At 41.5% G+C, this 20,958-nt stretch overlaps 1 protein-coding gene across 1 annotated transcript in view; it reads right to left on the minus strand.

The window, feature by feature from the left end:
- Positions 1-877: 877 nt before the first annotated feature.
- LOC110528512 (copine-9) overlaps positions 878-20,958 on the minus strand; it is a 136,017-nt gene continuing 115,936 nt past the window's right edge. The window contains exons 18-20 of the mRNA XM_036984091.2: positions 11,517-11,619; positions 11,377-11,434; positions 878-2,728 (exon numbers count right to left, since the gene is read on the minus strand). Coding sequence (XP_036839986.1) covers positions 2,454-2,728; positions 11,377-11,434; positions 11,517-11,619 — 436 coding nt within the window. The 3' untranslated portion in view covers positions 878-2,453. The remainder of the gene's footprint in view (positions 2,729-11,376; positions 11,435-11,516; positions 11,620-20,958) is intronic.

Genomic DNA, 20,958 nt, shown 5'->3' on the forward strand with positions numbered 1-20,958 from the left:
TGGTCTCAAAAGATTCCCTCATGGTTTCTCTCTTCCCAGGGTATCTAAGGGCCACCCCACAATCTTTCCAATATATGGTTAGGTCCAAGCACTCTCCTTAAGTGCTATGTGAAAATGGAACGGTAACATTTGGCACCAACATCAACAAACTATTGTTATGCAATTTACTAACAGAGAAATAAAAAAAATTGCAAGAGAAGCCATGTCTGTTGTTGGCACGGTCAAAAATGTTATGGTAAACTACCACTATGTAAGAGAGAGTGAATGAATGGAGAGATGGGAACAAAGGTATGTGTGTGCAGTGTATGAGAGAGAGAGAGTGAGAAAGAGAAAGAGAGAGAGAAACAGAGAAAGAAAAAGAGAGAGAGAAATCAAACAAATCACAATAGATGCTTGAATGCAAAATACAAACTTTGTTTGAATGATCCCTTCTAGCCAGGCATTCCTCAAAGAACAAAGGCATAATAAAACGACTAGTACAAAAAAGAATGCATTACATGCATTGTAAACAAACTAGTGTAGAGCCTATGAGCCCAACCAAAACAACAATGAATATATAGACCCATATCTCATTAACCAGAGCTGTGGCGGAGAGAAATCATGCATACATTTGCTATGTAGAGCAGCCATTTCCAACTCCCTCTAAACAGGCTGTGGCGAGGGACCACACTTTTGAGAAGAACTTATGCAGAGGCCTCTTCTCTTTCCAGAAACAATGGATGGACTTGGTGACCGTGAAGCGTTGATGCGTTCTTTGCTACATCTAAGCACTTTTGTTCAGCGAGCGCATGCCGAGTCTTTCTGAAACTAAACAGGAGCTCCACAGATTTTGAAAGATGGAGCAGGTTTTCCCACCATTGACCGACCACTTCATTAATGATTCATTTTTTAATCACCGGGCAAAAGCTAGGAAAAGTTTCAATTTGGAAGGAGGAAATCAAGGACAAGTTTTAAAATAGCTGACTCGGTACTGTACTAATATAATAATAATAATTTGGTGGGTGCTTATTATTGTCCTATTTTATACATGTGACTTAGACCTGTATGTGTGAATTGGAAATGTGCTTTTTGCATATCCCAACTCCCCCTGAGACACCCTTGGAGAGTGGGGTCACAGCCAGGTATATTGAGACCGATGTTTGGGCCAGAAATAACCTGTGCAGGGACATCAGACGACCAGTTGTATGGTGGTTGAAAAGAAACGGAGGAGGGGGTATTTCAAGCTATGCTCCATCTCAAGCCAATTTCAATTTACGACCCTTCATTTTGAAGATGAATGCTTTTCTCTGAACAGAAGTACGCAATTGCCAGCTAGCAGGCCCTTGTGACCAAAGTTATTTCAATATTTACACATTCTGTCTCTAAATGTATTTTCTGATCTGAAATATAGCCATCCATAGGCCATACTAATTAACATATACATTTCAACACGTGGAATATATCAGGAATATATTTTTTCAAGAAGTAACATTCAACTACCTATATACATATAGTGTGGACTGGCATAGCACAATATATTCACTATTCAATCAACCCCTGGACAAGAAGAACCAGTCCTTGCAAAAATGTTGTAAAGATATATAAACACAATGACTCCAGTTGCTGAGGCTGAGACCACAACTGTCCAGATGCCATATTGTTTCGGTCAGAAATGCCCTGAGTAGACACCAAACATGAAGATACTGTGTTTTTAACTTGTTTTGGATATTAACTGACTTTCTGCAATGTTTATAGTGTCATTATACACATGAAAAATATACATTAGCCAGAGAGGGGTCAAAGTAGAATACTACCATGGCAACCCAAGCGGCCAGTTTGTTGCTGTTTCTGTTTCGGACCACAAGAAGATGCAGGGATGAAACACTCATTGCATGCAGAACTAGAGAGGAAAAAAGGTGAACATCTATCTCTCTTTATGTCCGTCGAAAAGTCCACAAACTCTTGCTTTTTCTGACGTTTAACTGTGACCGATCCCTGAACCCTTAAATAAGAAATAAGCTAAGGGTTAGGTAAGGGGCTGGCGACCGCGGAGGCAGTTCCAACAGTTCTCGCCCCAAAGGTCACGCTGCATTTGACCCCCGTTGAGCTGTAGAGTCGTTACATCACAGCAGGGGGGCTGTGTCCGCCAGGCTGGACATCGCTACGGCAGTGAGATAAAAGAAGAATCAGGAAAATAGCTGACTTCAACATGGAAGGAGCGGTAGTGAAAAAGCTTTCAGTGCTATTGCAGTCTACCCCTCTGACTAGGACAGCAACTGCCTGTGTGTGTGTGTGTGTGTGTGTGTGTGTGTGTGTGTGTGTGTGTGTGTGTGTGTGTGTTCATGTCCACACCAACTGCTTCAGTGTGTCTCTTCAGGTATTCGCTACAACTGAAAATGGTCCAAACCATGGCCCTATGGCCCTAGACCTAAGACCCCCCCGACCTCTGACTCCACCCCAACCAAACCCCACTTTCAGATGCACAGGTTGTTGAGTCCTAGAGGGGCGGTAGTGGTGGTGGAGGAGGTGGGCAGGGCAGGCTGGGGCTCGATGTCTCTCGTTTTCATGAAACCCAGCAGCTGCTCGGGGATCTCTGCCAACACGTCCTTGGCCAGCCGTGCCATGCTCAGCACCTGGTTGCCCTGGCGGTCAATATAGTCCCGGAACGGCACAAACTGGACTATATCTCGCTCAGCAATGCGCCCCTTAGAGGACACTCTGACCTCATCACCGTCCAGTTCCTCCATCGCTACAGAACAGAGAGAGAGAGACAGAGAGCGTCAGAAACAGAGAGAGAGAGACAGAGTCAGAGACAGAGAGAGACAGAGTCAGAGACAGAGAGAGACAGAGTCAGAGACAGACAGACAGACAGACAGACAGACAGACAGACAGACAGACAGACAGACAGACAGACAGACAGACAGACAGAGAAAAAGAGAGAGAGAGAAAAAGAGAGAGATAGAGAGGGAGAGACATACAGAGTCAGGGAGAGGCAGAGGTAGAGACAGATAGTCAGAGAAAGAGAGAGTCAGAAACAGAGTGAGAGAGACAGAGGGTCAGAGACAGAGAGAGTCCGAGAGAAAGACAGACAGTCAGAGAGATCCAGAGAGAAGCAGAGGCAGAAAGAGACAGAGAATCAGAGACAGAGTCAGAGAGAGAGAAAGAGTCAGAGAGAGTCAGAGAGAGAGAGAGAGTCAGTGACAGAAAGAGTCAGAGACCGAGAAAGTCAGAGTTAGAGACAGAGGTAGAGAAATGGGACAGCAATAGGAAGAGAGATGGAATCAGAGTTAGAGACAGAGGTAGAGTCAGACAGAGATAACGACACATAGCTCCAATTGTTAGACAGAATGATGAAAGACATAATCCTCTAAGTAAACCCCACAGAAAACATATTTAAAAAAAATGATCCTCAGACTTCAAACTACCATTATTAGGACTGATTCTAAAGCCACAATGTATACTTTTTATTACATGTTTTTAAAATCATCACTGCATGTCTAATAAATCACTGTGTGTGTTTATTTAATGAAAATAACTCAAATACATTTCAGATCATTTATTACCCTGAACCTCCTTTTGCCCTTGAAATGCTCAGTCTGACCATGTGGGCATTAGGAAAGAAATTTGAAGATACACAACCCTGATTGGCTGATAGGATGGTCGAGAGCCCACCCCCTTCCACAGAATAACTGTCATTGGTTTATTACAATCAGATCAGATTGTGACAGCATGATCTGGGGAAAAAAAAACTCCATCCCACCTGAACAGGCTCCCAATTTCATAGTATTATGGAAATATATTTATTTCATATTTTAAACAGGACAATCACGTTTTTAACTGTACTACCCCTTTAATAATATCTAAGGCATCTATATTAGGAAGTCTTGTCTGAGAACTTATAACTTCCTAATATGGATTCCGTAAAATGTCTAATAGTCTAAACCCCTATAACACCACCGCCCCCTTCCCGGCCACCCTAGACCCACCTCAGTTTGCATACCTTCCCAACAGGTCCACAGATGACGCTATCATCTCACACTGCACGCTGCCCTATCCCATCTGGACAAAAAAAAATACCTATGAAAGAATTCTGTTCATTAACTACAGCTCAGCATTCAACGCCATAGTACCCCCCAAGCTCATCATCAAGCTGGAGGCCCTGGGTCTCAACCCCGCCCTGTGCAACTGGGTCCTGGACTTTGACGGGCCGCCCCCCAGGTGGGGAAGATAGGAAACAACATCTCCACTTCGCTGACCGTCAACACTGGGTCCCCACAAGGGTGTGTACTCAGCCCTCTCCTGTACTCCCTGTTCACCCACAACCGCGTGGCCATGCACGCCTCCAACTCAATCAACAAGTTTACAGACGACACAACATTAGTGAGCTTGATCACCAACAACGACAAGACAGCCTACAGGGAGGAGGTGAGGACACATGGAGTGTGGTGTCAGGAAAACAACCTCTCACTCAACGTCAACAAGAAAAAGGAGATGATCGTGGACTTCAGAGGGAGCATCCCCCTATCCACATCGAAGGGACAGCAGTGGACAAGGTGGAAAGTTTTAACTTCCTCGGCATACACATCACGGACAAACTGAAATGGTCCACCCACACAGACAGTGTGGTGAAGAAGGCGAAACAGCACCTCTTCAACCTCAGGAGGCTGAAGAAATTTGGCTTGTCACCCAAAACCCTGACAAACCTTTACAGGTGCACAATCGAGAGCATCCTGTCGGGCTGTAACACAGCCTGGTAGGGCAACTGCACTGCCCTCAACCGCAAGGCTCTCCAGAGGGTGATCATCAAGGACAATAACCACCCGAGCCACTGCCTGTTCACACCGCTATCATCCAGAAGGCTAGGTCAGTACAGGTGCATCAAAGCTGGGACCGAGAGATTGAGAAACAGCTTCTATCTCAAGGCCATCAGACACATAAACAGCAACCACTAACTCAGAGAGGCTGCTTCCCACATTGAGACCCAACCACTGGACACTATAATAAATGGACTAGTCACTTTAAATAATGGCACTTTAAAAATGTTTACATATCTTACATTACTCATATCGCATGTATATACTGTATTTTATACCATCTACTGCACCTTGCCTATGCCGCTCGGCCATCACTCATCCATAAACTTACAGTGCCTTGCGAAAGTATTCGGCCCCCTTGAACTTTGCGACCTTTTGACACATTTCAGGCTTCAAACATAAAGATATAAAACTGTATTTTTTTGTGAAGAATCAACAACAAGTGGGACACAATCATGAAGTGGAACGACATTTATTGGATATTTCAAACTTTTTTAACAAATCAAAAACTGAAAAATTGGGCGTGCAAAATTATTCAGCCCCCTTAAGTTAATACTTTGTAGCGCCACCTTTTGCTGCGATTACAGCTGTAAGTCGCTTGGGGTATGTCTCTATCAGTTTTGCACATCGAGAGACTGACATTTTTTCCCATTCCTCCTTGCAAAACAGCTCAAGCTCAGTGAGGTTGGATGGAGCGCATTTGTGAACAGCAGTTTTCAGTTCTTTCCACAGATTCTCGATTGGATTCAGGTCTGGACTTTGACTTGGCTATTCTAACACCTGGATATGTTTATTTTTGAACCATTCCATTGTAGATTTTGCTTTATGTTTTGGATCATTGTCTTGTTGGAAGACAAATCTCCATCCCAGTCTCAGGTCTTTTGCAGACTCCATCAGGTTTTCTTCCAGAATGGTCCTGTATTTGGCTCCATCCATCTTCCCATCAATTTTAACCATCTTCCCTGTCCCTGCTGAAGAAAAGCAGGCCCAAATCATGATGCTGCCACCACCATGTTTGACAGTGGGGATGGTGTGTTCAGGGTGATGAGCTGTGTTGCTTTTACGTCAAACATAACGTTTTGCATTGTTGCCAAAAAGTTCAATTTTGGTTTCATCTGACCAGAGCACCTTCTTCCACATGTTTGGTGTGTCTCCCAGGTGGCTTGTGGCAAACTTTGAACAACACTTTTTATGGATATCTTTAAGAAATGTCTTTCTTCTTGCCACTCTTCCATAAAGGCCAGATTTGTGCAATATACGACTGATTGTTGTCCTATGGACAGAGCCTCCCACCTCAGCTGTAGATCTCTGCAGTTCATCCAGAGTGATCATGGGCCTCTTGGCTGCATCTCTGATCAGTCTTCTCCTTGTATGAGCTGAAAGTTTAGAGGGATGGCCAGGTCTTGGTAGATTTTCAGTGGTCTGATACTCCTTCCATTTCAATATTATTGTTTGCACAGTGCTCCTTGGGATGTTTAAAGCTTGGGAAATCTTTTTGTATCCAAATCCGGCTTTAAACTTCTTCACAACAGTATCTCGGACCTGCCTGGTGTGTTCCTTGTTCTTCATGATGCTCTCTGCGCTTTTAACGGACCTCTGAGACTATCACAGTGCAGGTGCATTTATACGGAGACTTGATTACACATAGGTGGATTGTATTTATCATCATTAGTCATTTAGGTCAACATTGGATCATTCAGAGATCCTCACTGAACTTCTGGAGAGAGTTTGCTGCACTGAAAGTAAAGGGGCTGAATAATTTTGCACGCCCAATTTTTCAGTTTTTGATTTGTTAAAAAAGTTTGAAATATCCAATAAATGTCGTTCCACTTCATGATTGTGTCCCACTTGTTGTTGATTCTTCACAAAAAAATACAGTTTTATATCTTTATGTTTGAAGCCTGAAATGTGGCAAAATGTCGCAAAGTTCAAGGGGGCCGAATACTTTCACAAAGCACTGTATATGTACATAGTCTCATTTACCCCTTGTGTGTTTTAGGTAGTTGTTGGGGAATTGTTAGATATTACTACACTGACGGAATTAGAAGCACAAGCATTTCGCCCCACTTGCATTAACATCTGCTAACCGTGTGTATTTGACCAATAAAATTTGATTTTAACTCAACTCTGGACCTCAAAGCCAGTTCCATTGCATTTTTTCATGGTTCCCCTCTAATAAGGGACTGATTCAGACCTGGGACACCAGGTGTGTGCAATTAATTATCAGGTAGAACACAAAACCAGCAGGCTCCGGACCTTGTAGGGTCAGAGTTGAATAACCTTGGACTACACCATGGATACTGAAATCTGTTTTGGTATTGAGGAATGGGAATGGGCTGGAGACCTATCCAGTGCTTTAACCCATCAGCGGTCATGAAGGAAAGGGAGCAAGTTATACCTATTGGGACGAGATCATGCGGCATGTTTGAAGAGGACTGACTGGGGATATTATAAATGGCACTACAGAGATGACAGATGGCTGTAGGCAGAATATAGTAGTGCAGAGGAAGAGAGGGGGTGAAGGGACAGCAGGAGGGCAGGGAAGGGGGCCAGGTGCCTTGGGTAAACCCGGACATGTGGGGGGCATCCCCTGAGTCACAGGGACTTATACAGAGCCTCCTGCTCCTTTGAACGTCACACACGCACACACACATACAGACAGAGGGGTGTATACACACATGCACTCTCACACACACTCCGCCTTCTGTTCCCTATGAATGTCACACACATGACACACACAGGTGTGTGTGTGTGTGTGTGTGTGTGTGTGTGTGTGTGTGTGTGTGTGCGTGTACCTTCAGGCACAGGGGTGCTTAGTACACACTGATGATGCACACACGTTCACCGCACGCATGCACATACACACACAAACACCCTCAGACACACACACACGTACAGACACACACACAGACACCCACAGAAAAACAGCTTCATCAAAACATGTGGGGGATTTGGAGAGAGGAATAGTGTGACGGAAAGATTTACAGAGAAAGAGAGCGTAAGAGAGGGGAGGATGGTAATAGCAGAAGAGAGAGAAGAGAAGATGGTGCTTCAAGGTCCAATGCAGCCGTATTTATCTCAAAATACAATAATTTCTGTGTAACAATTAATTTCCTTTCTGTTTTCATTTAAAATAGACAAAAAAAAATAGCTGCGTAGCAAAGAGCATTTTTGTCTGGGAATGTTCAAGTGTGTGTGTGTGTGTGTGTGTGTGTGTGAGACAGTCTGTTTGCATAGGCTCCCTGTGGAGAGAGAGTTCCCCAGCTTCCTTCTGACTGAGCTAAAGGATGATATGAAAGTGTAGATGAATCAAATACCCCTCTTCCTATAGAACATTTAAACCTAAAGTTAGGAACATTCTCCAACCATCACACACTCTGGAGCAAGCAGTCAACCCACCACACACTCTGGAGTAAGCAGTCAACCCACCACACACTCTGGAGTAAGCAGTCAACCCACCACACACTCTGGAGCAAGCAGTCAACCCACCACACACTCTGGAGTAAGCAGTCAACCCACCACACACTCTGGAATAAGCAGTCAACCCACCACACACTCTGGAGTAAGCAGTCAACCCACCACACACTCTGGAGTAAGCAGTCAACCCACCACACACTCTGGAGTAAGCAGTCAACCCACCACACACTCTGGAGTAAGCAGTCAACCCACCACACACTCTGAAGCAAGCAGTCAACCCACCACACACTCTGAAGCAAGCAGTCAACCCACCACACACTCTGGAGTAAGCAGTCAACCCACCACACACTCTGGAGCAACCAGTCAACCCACCACACACTCTGGAGCAAGCAGTCAACCCACCACACACTCTGGAGCAAGCAGTCAACCCACCACACAATCTGGAGCAAGCAGTCAACCCACCACACACTCTGGAGCAAGCAGTCAACCCACCACACACTCTGGAGCAAGCAGTCAACCCACCACACACTCTGGAGCAAGCAGTCAACCCACCACACACTCTGGAGTAAGCAGTCAACCCACCACACACTCTGGAGCAAGCAGTCAACACACCACACACTCTGGAGCAAGCAGTCAACCCACCACACACTCTGGAGCAAGCAGTCAACCCACCACACACTCTGGAGTAAGCAGTCAACCCACCACACACTCTGGAGTAAGCAGTCAACCCACCACACACTCTGGAGTAAGCAGTCAACCCACCACACACTCTGGAGTAAGCAGTCAACCCACCACTCACTCTGAAGCAAGCAGTCAACCTACCACACACTCTGGAGCAAGCAGTCAACCAACCACACACTCTGGAGCAAGCAGTCAACCCACCACACACTCTGGAGCAAGCAGTCAACCCACCACACACTCTGGAGTAAGCAGTCAACCCACCACACACTCTGGAGCAAGCAGTCAACCCACCACACACTCTGGAGCAAGCAGTCAACTCACCACACACTCTGGAGTAAGCAGTCAACCCACCACACACTCTGGAGTAAGCAGTCAACCCACCACACACTCTGGAGCAAGCAGTCAACCCACCACACACTCTGGAGCAAGCAGTCAACCCACCACACACTCTGGAGCAAGCAGTCAACCCACCACACACTCTGAAGTAAGCAGTCAATCCACCACACACTCTGGAGCAAGCAGTCAACCCACCACACACTCTGGAGCAAGCAGTCAACCCACCACACACTCTGGAGTAAGCAGTCAACCCACCACACACTCTGGAGCAAGCAGTCAACCCACCACACACTCTGGAGTAAGCAGTCAACCCACCACACACTCTGGAGTAAGCAGTCAACCCACCACACACTCTGGAGTAAGCAGTCAACCCACCACACACTCTGGAGTAAGCAGTCAACCCACCACACATTCTGGAGTAAGCAGTCAACCCACCACACACTCTGGAGTAAGCAGTCAACCCACCACACACTCTGGAGTAAGCAGTCAACCCACCACACACTCTGGAGCAAGCAGTCAACTCACCACACACTCTGGAGCAAGCAGTCAACCCACCACACACTCTGGAGCAAGTAGTCAACCCACCACACACTCTGGAGCAAGCAGTCAACTCACCACACACTCTGGAGCAAGCAGTCAACCCACCACACACTCTGGAGCAAGCAGTCAACCCACCACACACTGGAGCAAGCAGTCAACCCACCACACATTAAACTCTAGCGGTTTAATTTATACGCTTTTAAATACACATTCCCCAACTCTCTCTCTCCCTTTTCTGTCACGCACGCACACGCACAACTACGGCAGCCACCCCTGATCCCTCGTACAGCCCTGTGTAGTGTCTAATAGGTCCCTCAGAGATCTATCTCCCTTGTCGTTAGGCATGACTCATTTCCCTTCTCCTTTTCCCTTCCCCAACTACCGCCAGTAGTTTTTTAATAATTAAAATCACTTAGCCAATTAGCTTTTGGAATATTTGGCATGTTTACTTTGCGAGAGTCTCCGCTTTGTGTTGCTTCTCTGAAGATCTCAGCTGTCCAACTCAACTCTTTCTCACTTTGCTAGGAAGAAACAAGCTTAATTTCAAATTGCACCCTATTACCTATTTAGTCCACTACTTTTGACCACAGGAAAAAGGGAGGCATCCACAATCCCATTCTACGGAGTGCCATTTCAGGATTTCCCTTGGCCAGGCCGTTGTGCACTTGCTGCGTTGTCATCATTACCCAGGGATAAAAATGAGCATGGTAGGTAGAGAAGGATATCACCCCAACAGAATTATCTCCTGCTGCATATTACTGTTAGCAAAACAAAATGGTACCACGAGTAAACAATGGTACCACGAGTAAACAATGTGAGTGAATGGATTGTTTACATTGTAATATTATTCTTCTATGCCATTAGCCTTCTGAGCTAAAGCCAGGTGACCAAGGTAACAGAGCCAAAGTCTAACCCATCGGGCGCGTGTTCATTAGGCACCATACGGAAGAAATGGACTGAAACAAGGAGGGACGACATGGAAATTGCTCATTTCGTATTCGATTGCAAGAAATTTTAAAACGTTTTCCATGGCCTGCCCTACGGAATACGATCCAGGAGTCACTCACTCTGAGTTCCCATCCACTGAGAGACATGACACAGGAGTCACGACCTGTTACCAATGAGGCTAATGCAATGCTAATGATTATTTGGGATGGGAAGAAGGAATGAACACCCCCCTCTTCCTGGACAGCTACTAATAACGTCAGTTTTACTCCGCCCAATGCACCTTGGGCGTGCAGGATTTTGTTCCAAACCTGCTATAAGACTCATGCTGCTCGTCAGGATCAAATCAGGTGTGTTAGAAGAGTATAACAGATCCAGAGCAAAAGCCCAGCTCTACAGGAGGAGGGATGGGCATCCTCGCTGTATCTCCAAGGCAGGGGGAGAGCGAGGAGGGGATTCACCAGTTCCTAAAACCTTTGGGAAGGAGATTGCAGTAAGTGTTGTTTTGTCACCTACCCTGCTGATCCTTAGTGCACTTCACAGGCTGTGAAGCCTCTGATCAGAAGCTGTGAACCTTGAATGGCTTTTTTGACAGTGGAGCTAGGTACTTTGGGCGTGCGCACACACACATGCCGGATGTACATGCGCACACACACCCACTTACCGTCAAACTCAGCAGGGCCTACTCCCACTATGATGATAGACATGGGCAGAGCGGCAGCCTGTGAGAAAGGGGATAACACACAAAGGTGATGTGTGAGGTACATGTGCCCCCCCCCACACACACACACGATAAGCACTCACATTGACCACAGCCTCCTTGGTCTGCACCATGTCTGAGATGACTCCGTCTGTGATCATCAACAGCACAAAGTACTGGGATCCATCAGTCACATCCTCAGCACACCTGCATAGAGCAACACACCACAGGATGAATCCTCAGCTTCTGTGGCTACTGTATGTGAGTAGGTGTAGGTGTGTGTGCTTGCGTGCGTGCGTATGTGTATGATGTGTGTGTGTGTGTGTGTGTGTGTGTGTGTGTGTAAGAGAGAGACTTTCTTCTGTCTTCTGGTTTTCTGTAGTTATAGCATTACACTATTTGAGTACCGTTACACTAAACTGAGCTCCATTGTCAGACATTATGTTGTCTAGACCTACACGTTCTTACATCACAATTAGACGTTCATCCAAGTTTCTCAAAAGTCAGATTTCAAAGTTGTTCTAAATGTCCAATTTCAAAGAGTTTAAGGTTAAGTTTAGGCATAAACTTCACATTTTTAAGGTTGGTTTTAAGTTTAGGCATTAAATCTGAATTCTTAAGGTAAGGGCATTAACTCTGAATGGTTAAGGTAAGGGTTAAGGTTTGGGATAGGCATAAAACAAAAATTCAGATTTTCTGTCTAAGTGACAGAAATGTTGTGTTGTCTAGACTGTTGATATAGAAGTGTTGTGTTTTGTCGAGAATTTTCACATACTGTAAAACTTCAAAATCTCAAATGTCCCTTTTAATAGCTGGGCATTAGCACAGATTTCAGCAAATAAACTTATATTTCAAATAAACGGCAGGTCTAAATAAATTGTAATCAGTGAACACCATAAAGAAGATAAAGAAGAGCAACATCATTATATGAGACAGCAGTCTGGTTTGACATGGTCAAACATTGAATACTGAAGTCTATGTTCTGTGATATCGATGCAACTACAATAATACAATGCGCAGTAGAGTATCACAGTATGATTCATAATACCCATAAAACCTAGCTGTCAAACAGGGAAATGGTTCCAATTGTTTTTGCACCATTCATTTTTCCTATAGGGGACTTTAGAAACACTTACAATAAGGGCTGTGTTTCATGTAAGCTACCCTGGCATGACTTTTGATAACCGTGTTAATATCTCTAGGACAAGGTGAATTTTATCAATATATTTGCCTGTATTTACCCCCTAAAATGAAATGCTAATTAGCTGCTAATGTGGAACTACAAATGCCCTGATGATCTGGATGAGATAAGAAGGTAAGAATCACCGGATTAACTAATGTTAGCTTAATGTAGTAATGAATAAATTGGCTACAATTCTTTACATTTACAATTGTGTTAACTGTCTTGTGCAAGTTTAAAATTGACACCATACCTGTTAGCAAAGGTGTCAGCTAGAAATTAGTTTGCAGGGATTTGTAGTTTTGCATGTCTACTTTGATGCTAAGTAGCATTTTTGACTCAGAGTGAATAGAGACGAATATATAAACAAAAGTCGCCTTGTCCGGGCCTCCCAAGTGGCACAGCGGTCTAAGGCACTGCATCGCAGTGTTGCAGTGTCACTACAACCTCTTGGCTCATCTCGCTCTAGCGACTCCTTGTGGTTGGCCCGGGCGCCTGCCGGGTTAAGCGCGCGGGTGTTAAGAAGTGCGGTTTGACCGGTCATGATCCGGAGGACCCATGACTCGACATTCGCCTCTACCGAGCACGTTGGTGAGTTGCAGCGATGAGACAAGATAGTAATCACGGAATTGGGGAGAAAAAGGGGGTAAAAATTACTAAAAAATAAATAAATAATAAGGCACCTTGTCCGAGAGACTTGCATGGTTATCAAATCAAAATCCCCTATGGAAAAAATAATTGATGGAAAAACGAATGGAACCATTACCTTGTTTGATCGCTAGATGTTATGGCTATTATTATACCTCCACCATGGGGCTCTATGAGTGGGAGAATGGTGCTGAAGCGCAAAATCAGCGGGTGCATGATCGCAAGCCTACCGTAGTATTTACAAGTCTGATCTGTGATGGATTTGTTATTATGTTTACACTGGTCACAATAAACAGTGTGGTTGTCTTTTCAACAATTGATTAAGCAAAAGCTGTGTGCATTAAGGAAACAGAGGCGTGGCTCAAATAGAAGGCTGTCTCTAATAAGCTCTGGTTATGTTCAGTGTGATTGAAGCAAATAAAGGCCCGGGATATTAATTTATGTTTTACAGTTGAAGTGTTGCGTTGTCCAGACATTGTTATAGAAGTGTTGCGTTGTCCAGACTGTTGTTATAGAAGTGTTGCGTTGTCCAGACATTGTTATAGAAGTGTTGCGTTGTCCAGACATTGTTATAGAAGTGTTGCGTTGTCCAGACATTGTTATAGAAGTGTTGTGTTGTCCAGACATTGTTATAGAAGTGTTGCGTTGTCCAGACATTGTTATAGAAGTGTTGCGTTGTCCAGACTGTTGTTATAGAAGTGTTGCATTGTCCAGACTGTTGTTATAGAAGTGTTGCGTTGTCCAGACATTGTTATTGAAGTGTTGCGTTGTCCAGACTGTTGTTATAGAAGTGTTGCGTTGTCCAGACTGTTGTTATAGAAGTGTTGCGTTGTCCAGACATTGTTATAGAAGTGTTGCGTTGTCCAGACATTGTTATAGAAGTGTTGCATTGTCCAGACATTGTTATAGAAGTGTTGCATTGTCCAGACATTGTTATAGAAGTGTTGCGTTGTCCAGACATTGTTATAGAAGTGTTGCATTGTCCAGACATTGTTATAGAAGTGTTGCGTTGTCCAGACATTGTTATAGAAGTGTTGCGTTGTCCAGACATTGTTATAGAAGTGTTGCGTTGTCCAGACTGTTGTTATAGAAGTGTTGCGTTGTCCAGACATTGTTATAGAAGTGTTGCGTTGTCCAGACATTGTTATAGAAGTGTTGCGTTGTCCAGACATTGTTATAGAAGTGTTGCGTTGTCCAGACATTGTTATAGAAGTGTTGCGTTGTCCAGACATTGTTATAGAAGTGTTGCGTTGTCCAGACATTGTTATAGAAGTGTTGCGTTGTCCAGACATTGTTATAGAAGTGTTGCGTTGTCCAGACATTGTTATAGAAGTGTTGCGTTGTCAAGACATTGTTATAGAAGTGTTGCGTTGTCCAGACATTGTTATAGAAGTGTTGTGTTGTCCAGACATTGTTATAGAAGTGTTGCGTTGTCCAGACATTGTTATAGAAGTGTTGCGTTGTCCAGACTGTTGTTATAGAAGTGTTGCGTTGTCCAGACATTGTTATAGAAGTGTTGCGTTGTCCAGACATTGTTATAGAAGTGTTGCGTTGTCCAGACTGTTGTTATAGAAGTGTTGCGTTGTCCAGACTGTTGTTATAGAAGTGTTGCGTTGTCCAGACATTGTTATAGAAGTGTTGCGTTGTCCAGACATTGTTATAGAAGTGTTGCGTTGTCCAGACATTGTTATAGAAGTGTTGCATTGTCCAGACATTGTTATAGAAGTGTTGCGTTGTCCAGACATTGTTATAGAAGTGTTGCGTTGTCCAGACATTGTTATAGAAGTGTTGCGTTGTCCAGACATTGTTATAGAAGTGTTGCGTTGTCCAGACATTGTTATAGAAGTGTTGCGTTGTCCAGACATTGTTATAGAAGTGTTGCGTTGTCCAGACTGTTGTTATAGAAGTGTTGCGTTGTCCAGACATTGTTATAGAAGTGTTGCGTTGTCCAGACATTGTTATAGAAGTGTTGCGTTGTCCAGACATTGTTATAGAAGTGTTGCGTTGTCCAGACATTGTTATAGAAGTGTTGCGTTGTCAAGACATTGTTATAGAAGTGTTGCGTTGTCCAGACATTGTTATAGAAGTGTTGCGTTGTCCAGACATTGTTATAGAAGTGTTGCGTTGTCCAGACATTGTTATAGAAGTGTTGCGTTGTCCAGACATTGTTATAGAAGTGTTGCGTTGTCCAGACTGTTGTTATAGAAGTGTTGCGTTGTCCAGACTGTTGTTATAGAAGTGTTGCGTTGTCCAGACATTGTTATAGAAGTGTTGCGTTGTCCAGACATTGTAATAAAAGTGTTGCGTTGTCCAGACATTGTTATAGAAGTGTTGCGTTGTCCAGACATTGTTATAGAAGTGTTGCGTTGTCCAGACATTGTTATAAAAGTGTTGTGTTGTCCAGACATTGTTATAGAAGTGTTGCGTTGTCCAGACATTGTTATAGAAGTGTTGCGTTGTCCAGACATTGTTATAGAAGTGTTGCGTTGTCCAGACATTGTTATAGAAGTGTTGCGTTGTCCAGACTGTTGTTATAGAAGTGTTGCGTTGTCCAGACTGTTGTTATAGAAGTGTTGCGTTGTCCAGACATTGTTATAGAAGTGTTGCGTTGTCCAGACATTGTTATAAAAGTGTTGCGTTGTCCAGACATTGTTATAGAAGTGTTGCGTTGTCCAGACATTGTTATAGAAGTGTTGCGTTGTCCAGACATTGTTATAGAAGTGTTGCGTTGTCAAGACATTGTTATAGAAGTGTTGCGTTGTCCAGACATTGTTATAGAAGTGTTGCGTTGTCCAGACATTGTTATAGAAGTGTTGCGTTGTCCAGACATTGTTATAGAAGTGTTGCGTTGTCCAGACATTGTTATAGAAGTGTTGCGTTGTCCAGACTGTTGTTATAGAAGTGTTGCGTTGTCCAGACTGTTGTTATAGAAGTGTTGCGTTGTCCAGACATTGTTATAGAAGTGTTGCGTTGTCCAGACATTGTTATAAAAGTGTTGCGTTGTCCAGACATTGTTATAGAAGTGTTGCGTTGTCCAGACTGTTGTTATAGAAGTGTTGCGTTGTCCAGACTGTTGTTATAGAAGTGTTGCATTGTCCAGACTGTTGTTATAGAAGTGTTGCGTTGTCCAGACTGTTGTTATAGAAGTGTTGCGTTGTCCAGACTGTTGTTATAGAAGTGTTGCGTTGTCCAGACTGTTGTTATAGAAGTGTTGCGTTGTCCAGACTGTTGTTATAGAAGTGTTGCGTTGTCCAGACTGTTGTTATAGAAGTGTTGCGTTGTCCAGACTGTTGTTATAGAAGTGTTGCATTGTCCAGACTGTTGTTATAGAAGTGTTGCGTTGTCCAGACTGTTGTTATAGAAGTGTTGCATTGTCCAGACATTGTTATAGAAGTGTTGCGTTGTCCAGACATTGTTATAGAAGTGTTGTGTTGTCCAGACTGTTGTTATAGAAGTGTTGCGTTGTCCAGACATTGTTATAGAAGTGTTGCGTTGTCCAGACATTGTTATAGAAGTGTTGCGTTGTCCAGACTGTTGTTATAGAAGTGTTGCGTTGTCCAGACTGTTGTTATAGAAGTGTTGCATTGTCCAGACTGTTGTTATAGAAGTGTTGCATTGTCCAGACTGTTGTTATAGAAGTGTTGCGTTGTCCAGACTGTTGTTATAGAAGTGTTGCATTGTCCAGACTGTTGTTATAGAAGTGTTGCATTGTCCAGACTGTTGTTATAGAAGTGTTGCGTTGTCCAGACTGTTGTTATAGAAGTGTTGCGTTGTCCAGACTGTTGTTATAGAAGTGTTGCGTTGTCCAGACTGTTCACATAAACATGTCAGTTTTTGTTGAGTGTTTTTGTGTAGGTGAATGTCAGGCAGGTAATAGTAAGAGTCAGTGGGGTGGACAAAGACCCACTGGCTGCCTGTCTGATTGGACGAAGACCCCCTGGCTTACTGTCTGATTGACTCACTCTCACCATCTGGCCGGAGGGGCATAGGAAAAGAGTGCAGAGTAAATGGAGTTGAGTACTATCACATCCTCTCTACCTCTGTGTCTACTTCTCTCACACTAATGTGTGAAAATCTCTCTCCCTCTCCAGTAACCAGTGGATAGGAGAGGTGGGTGGTGTTGGAGAACCAAAATAATTCCCTGCAGCACTTGTTTTCAACTTCACTTGAGGTGGAATGTGGTAGTAATCACATTAGTCTCTGCTGCTGTGCTGGAATGTGGTAGTGTGGTAGTGATTAGTATAGCGTAGTAGTGATTACTATAATGTGGTAGTTATTACTATAGTGTGGTAGTGATTACTATAATGTGGTAGTGATTACTATAGTGTGGTAGTGATTACTATAGCGTGGTAGTGATTACTATAATGTGGTAGTGATTACTATAGTGTGGTAGTGATTACTATAATGTGGTAGTGATTACTATAATGTGGTAGTGATTACTATACAGTGGTAGTTATTACTATACAGTGGTAGTTATTATTATACTGTGGTAGGTATTACTATACTGTGGAAGGTATTACTATAATGTGGTAGTTATTACTATAATGTGGTAGTTATTACTATAATGTGGTACTCATTACTATAATGTGGTAGTTATTACTAATCTGTGGTAGTTATTACTAATTTGGGGTAGTTATTAGTATAATGTGGTAGTTTATAGGAAAAGGTGGTAGTTATTACTATAATGTGGTAGTTATTACTATAATGTGGTAGTTATTACTATAATGTGGTAGTTGTTACTATACAGTGGTAGTTATTACTATAATGTGGTAGTTGTTACTATACAGTGGTAGTTATTACTATAATGTGGTTGTGATTACTATAGTGTGGTAGTGATTACTATAATGTGGCAGTTATTACTATACAGTGGTAGTTATTACTATACTGTGGTAGGTATTACTATACTGTGGAAGGTATTACTATAATGTGGTAGTTATTACTATACTGTGGTAGTCATTACTATAATGTGATAGTTATTACTAATCTGTGGTAGTTATTACTAATCTGGGGTAATTAATACTATAATGTGCTAGTTATTGTTATAGTGTGCTAGTTATTATACTGTCGTAGTTATTACTATAATGTGGTAGTTATTACTATAATGTGGTAGTTATTACTATAATGTGGTAGTTATTGCTGTAATGTGGTAGTTATTGCCATAATGTGGTAGTTATTGTCATAATGTGGTAGTTATTGCCATAATGTGGTAGTTATTACTAATCTGTGGTAGTTATTACTATAATGTGGTAGTTATTACTATAATGTGGTAGTTATTACTAATCTGTGGTAGTTATTACTAATCTGTAGTAGTTATTACTAATCTGGGGTAGTTATTACTATAATGTGGTAGTTATTACTATAATGTGGTAGTTATTACTATAATGTGGCAGTTTTTACTATAATGTGGTAGTTATTACTATGATGTGGTAGTTATTACTATAATGTGGTAGTTATTACTATAATGTGGTAGTTATTACTATAATGTGGCAGTTTTTACTATAGTGTGGTAGTTATTACTATAATGTGGTAGTTATTACTATAATGTGGTAGTTATTACTATAGTGTGGTAGTTATTACTAACCAGTGGTAGTTATTACTATACAGGGGTAGTTATTACTATAATGTGGTAGTTATTACTATAATGTGGAAGTCATTACTATAATGTGGTAGTCATTACTATAATGTGGTAGTCATTACTATAATGTGGTAGTTATTACTAATCTGTGGTAGTTATTACTAATCTGTGGTAGTAATTACTAATCTGGGGTAATTAATACTATAATGTGCTAGTTATTATTATAGTGTGCTAGTTGTTATACTGTCGTAGTCATTACTATAGTGTGGTAGTTATTACTATGGTGTGGTAGTTATTACTATAGTGTGGTAGTTATTACTATAATGTGGTATTTATTGCTATAATGTGGTAGTTATTGCCATAATGTGGTAGTTATTACTAATCTGCGGTAGTTATTACAAATCTGTGGTAGTTATTACTATAATGTGGTAGTTTATAGGAAAAGGTGTTAGTTATTACTATAATGTGGTAGTTATTACTATAATGTGGTAGTTATTACTATAATGTGGTAGTTATTACTATAATGTGGTAGTTATTACTATAATGTGGTAGTTATTACTATAGTGTGGTAGTTTTTACTATAATGTGGTAGTTATTACTATGGTGTGGTAGTTATTACTATATTGTGGTAGTTATTACTATAGTGTGGTACTTTATAGTATAAGGTGGTAGTTATTATTAACCAGTGGTAGTTATTACTATAGTGTGGTAGTTATTACTATAGTGTGGTAGTTATTACTATAGTGTGGTAGTTATTACTATAGTGTGGTAGTTATTACTATGATGTGGTAGTTATAACTATAGTGTGGTAGTCATTACTAACCAGTGGTAGTTATTACTATACAGTGGTAGTTATTACTATACAGTGGTAGTTATTACTATACTGTGGTAGTTATTACTATACTGTGGTAGTTATTACTATACAGTGGTAGTTATTACTATACTGTGGTAATTATTACTATAATGTGGTAGTTATTACTATAATGTGGTAGTTATTACTATGGTGTGGTAGTTATTACTATGGTGTGGTAGTTATTACTATAATATGGTAGTTATTACTATAATGTGGTAGTTATTACTGTAATGTGGTAGTTATTACTATAATGTGGTAGTTATTACTATAATGTGGTAGTTTATAGTATAAGGTGGTAGTTATTATTAACCAGTGGTAGTTATTACTATAATGTTGCAGTTTTTACTATAGTGTGGTAGTTATTAATATAGTGTGGTAGTTATTACTATAGTGTGGTAGTTATTACTATAATGTGGTAGTTATTACTATAGTGTGGTAGTTATTACTAACCAGTGGTAGTTATTACTATACAGTGGTAGTTATTACTATAATATGGTAGTTATTACTATAGTGTGGTAGTTATTACTATAATGTGGTAGTTATTACTGTAGTGTGCTAGTTATTATACTGTCGTAGTTATTACTATAGTGTGGTAGTTATTACTATAATGTGGTAGTTATTATTATGGTGTGATAGTTATTACTATAATGTGGTAGTTATTACTGTAATGTGGTAGTTATTACTATAATGTGGTAGTTATTGCAATAATGTGGTAGTTATTGCCATACTGTGGTAGTTATTACTATAATGTGGTAGTTATTACTATAGTGTGGTAGTTATTACTAACCAGTGGTAGTTATTACTATACAGTGGTAGTTATTACTATACTGTGGTAGTTATTACTATACTGTGGTAGTTATTACTATAATGTGGTAGTCATTACTATAATGTGGTAGTCATTACTATAATGTGGTAGTTATTACTAATCTGTGGTAGTTATTACTAATCTGTGGTATTTATTACTAATCTGTGGTAATTAATACTATAATGTGCTAGTTATTATTATAGTGTGCTAGTTATTATACTGTCGTAGTTATTACTATAGTGTGGTAGTTATTACTATAATGTGGTAGTTATTATTATGGTGTGGTAGTTATTACTATAATGTGGTAGTTATTACTATAATGTGGTAGTTATTACTGTAATGTGGTAGTTATTACTATAATGTGGTAGTTATTGCAATAATGTGGTAGTTATTGCCATACTGTGGTAGTTATTACTATACTGTGGTAGTTATTACTATACTGTGGTAGTTATTACTATACTGTGGAAGGTATTACTATAATGTGG

The sequence above is a fragment of the Oncorhynchus mykiss genome, chromosome 7 (assembly GCF_057628025.1).
Source record: "Oncorhynchus mykiss isolate SJ-2025 chromosome 7, ASM5762802v1, whole genome shotgun sequence".
Taxonomy (NCBI): Eukaryota; Metazoa; Chordata; class Actinopteri; order Salmoniformes; family Salmonidae; genus Oncorhynchus; species Oncorhynchus mykiss.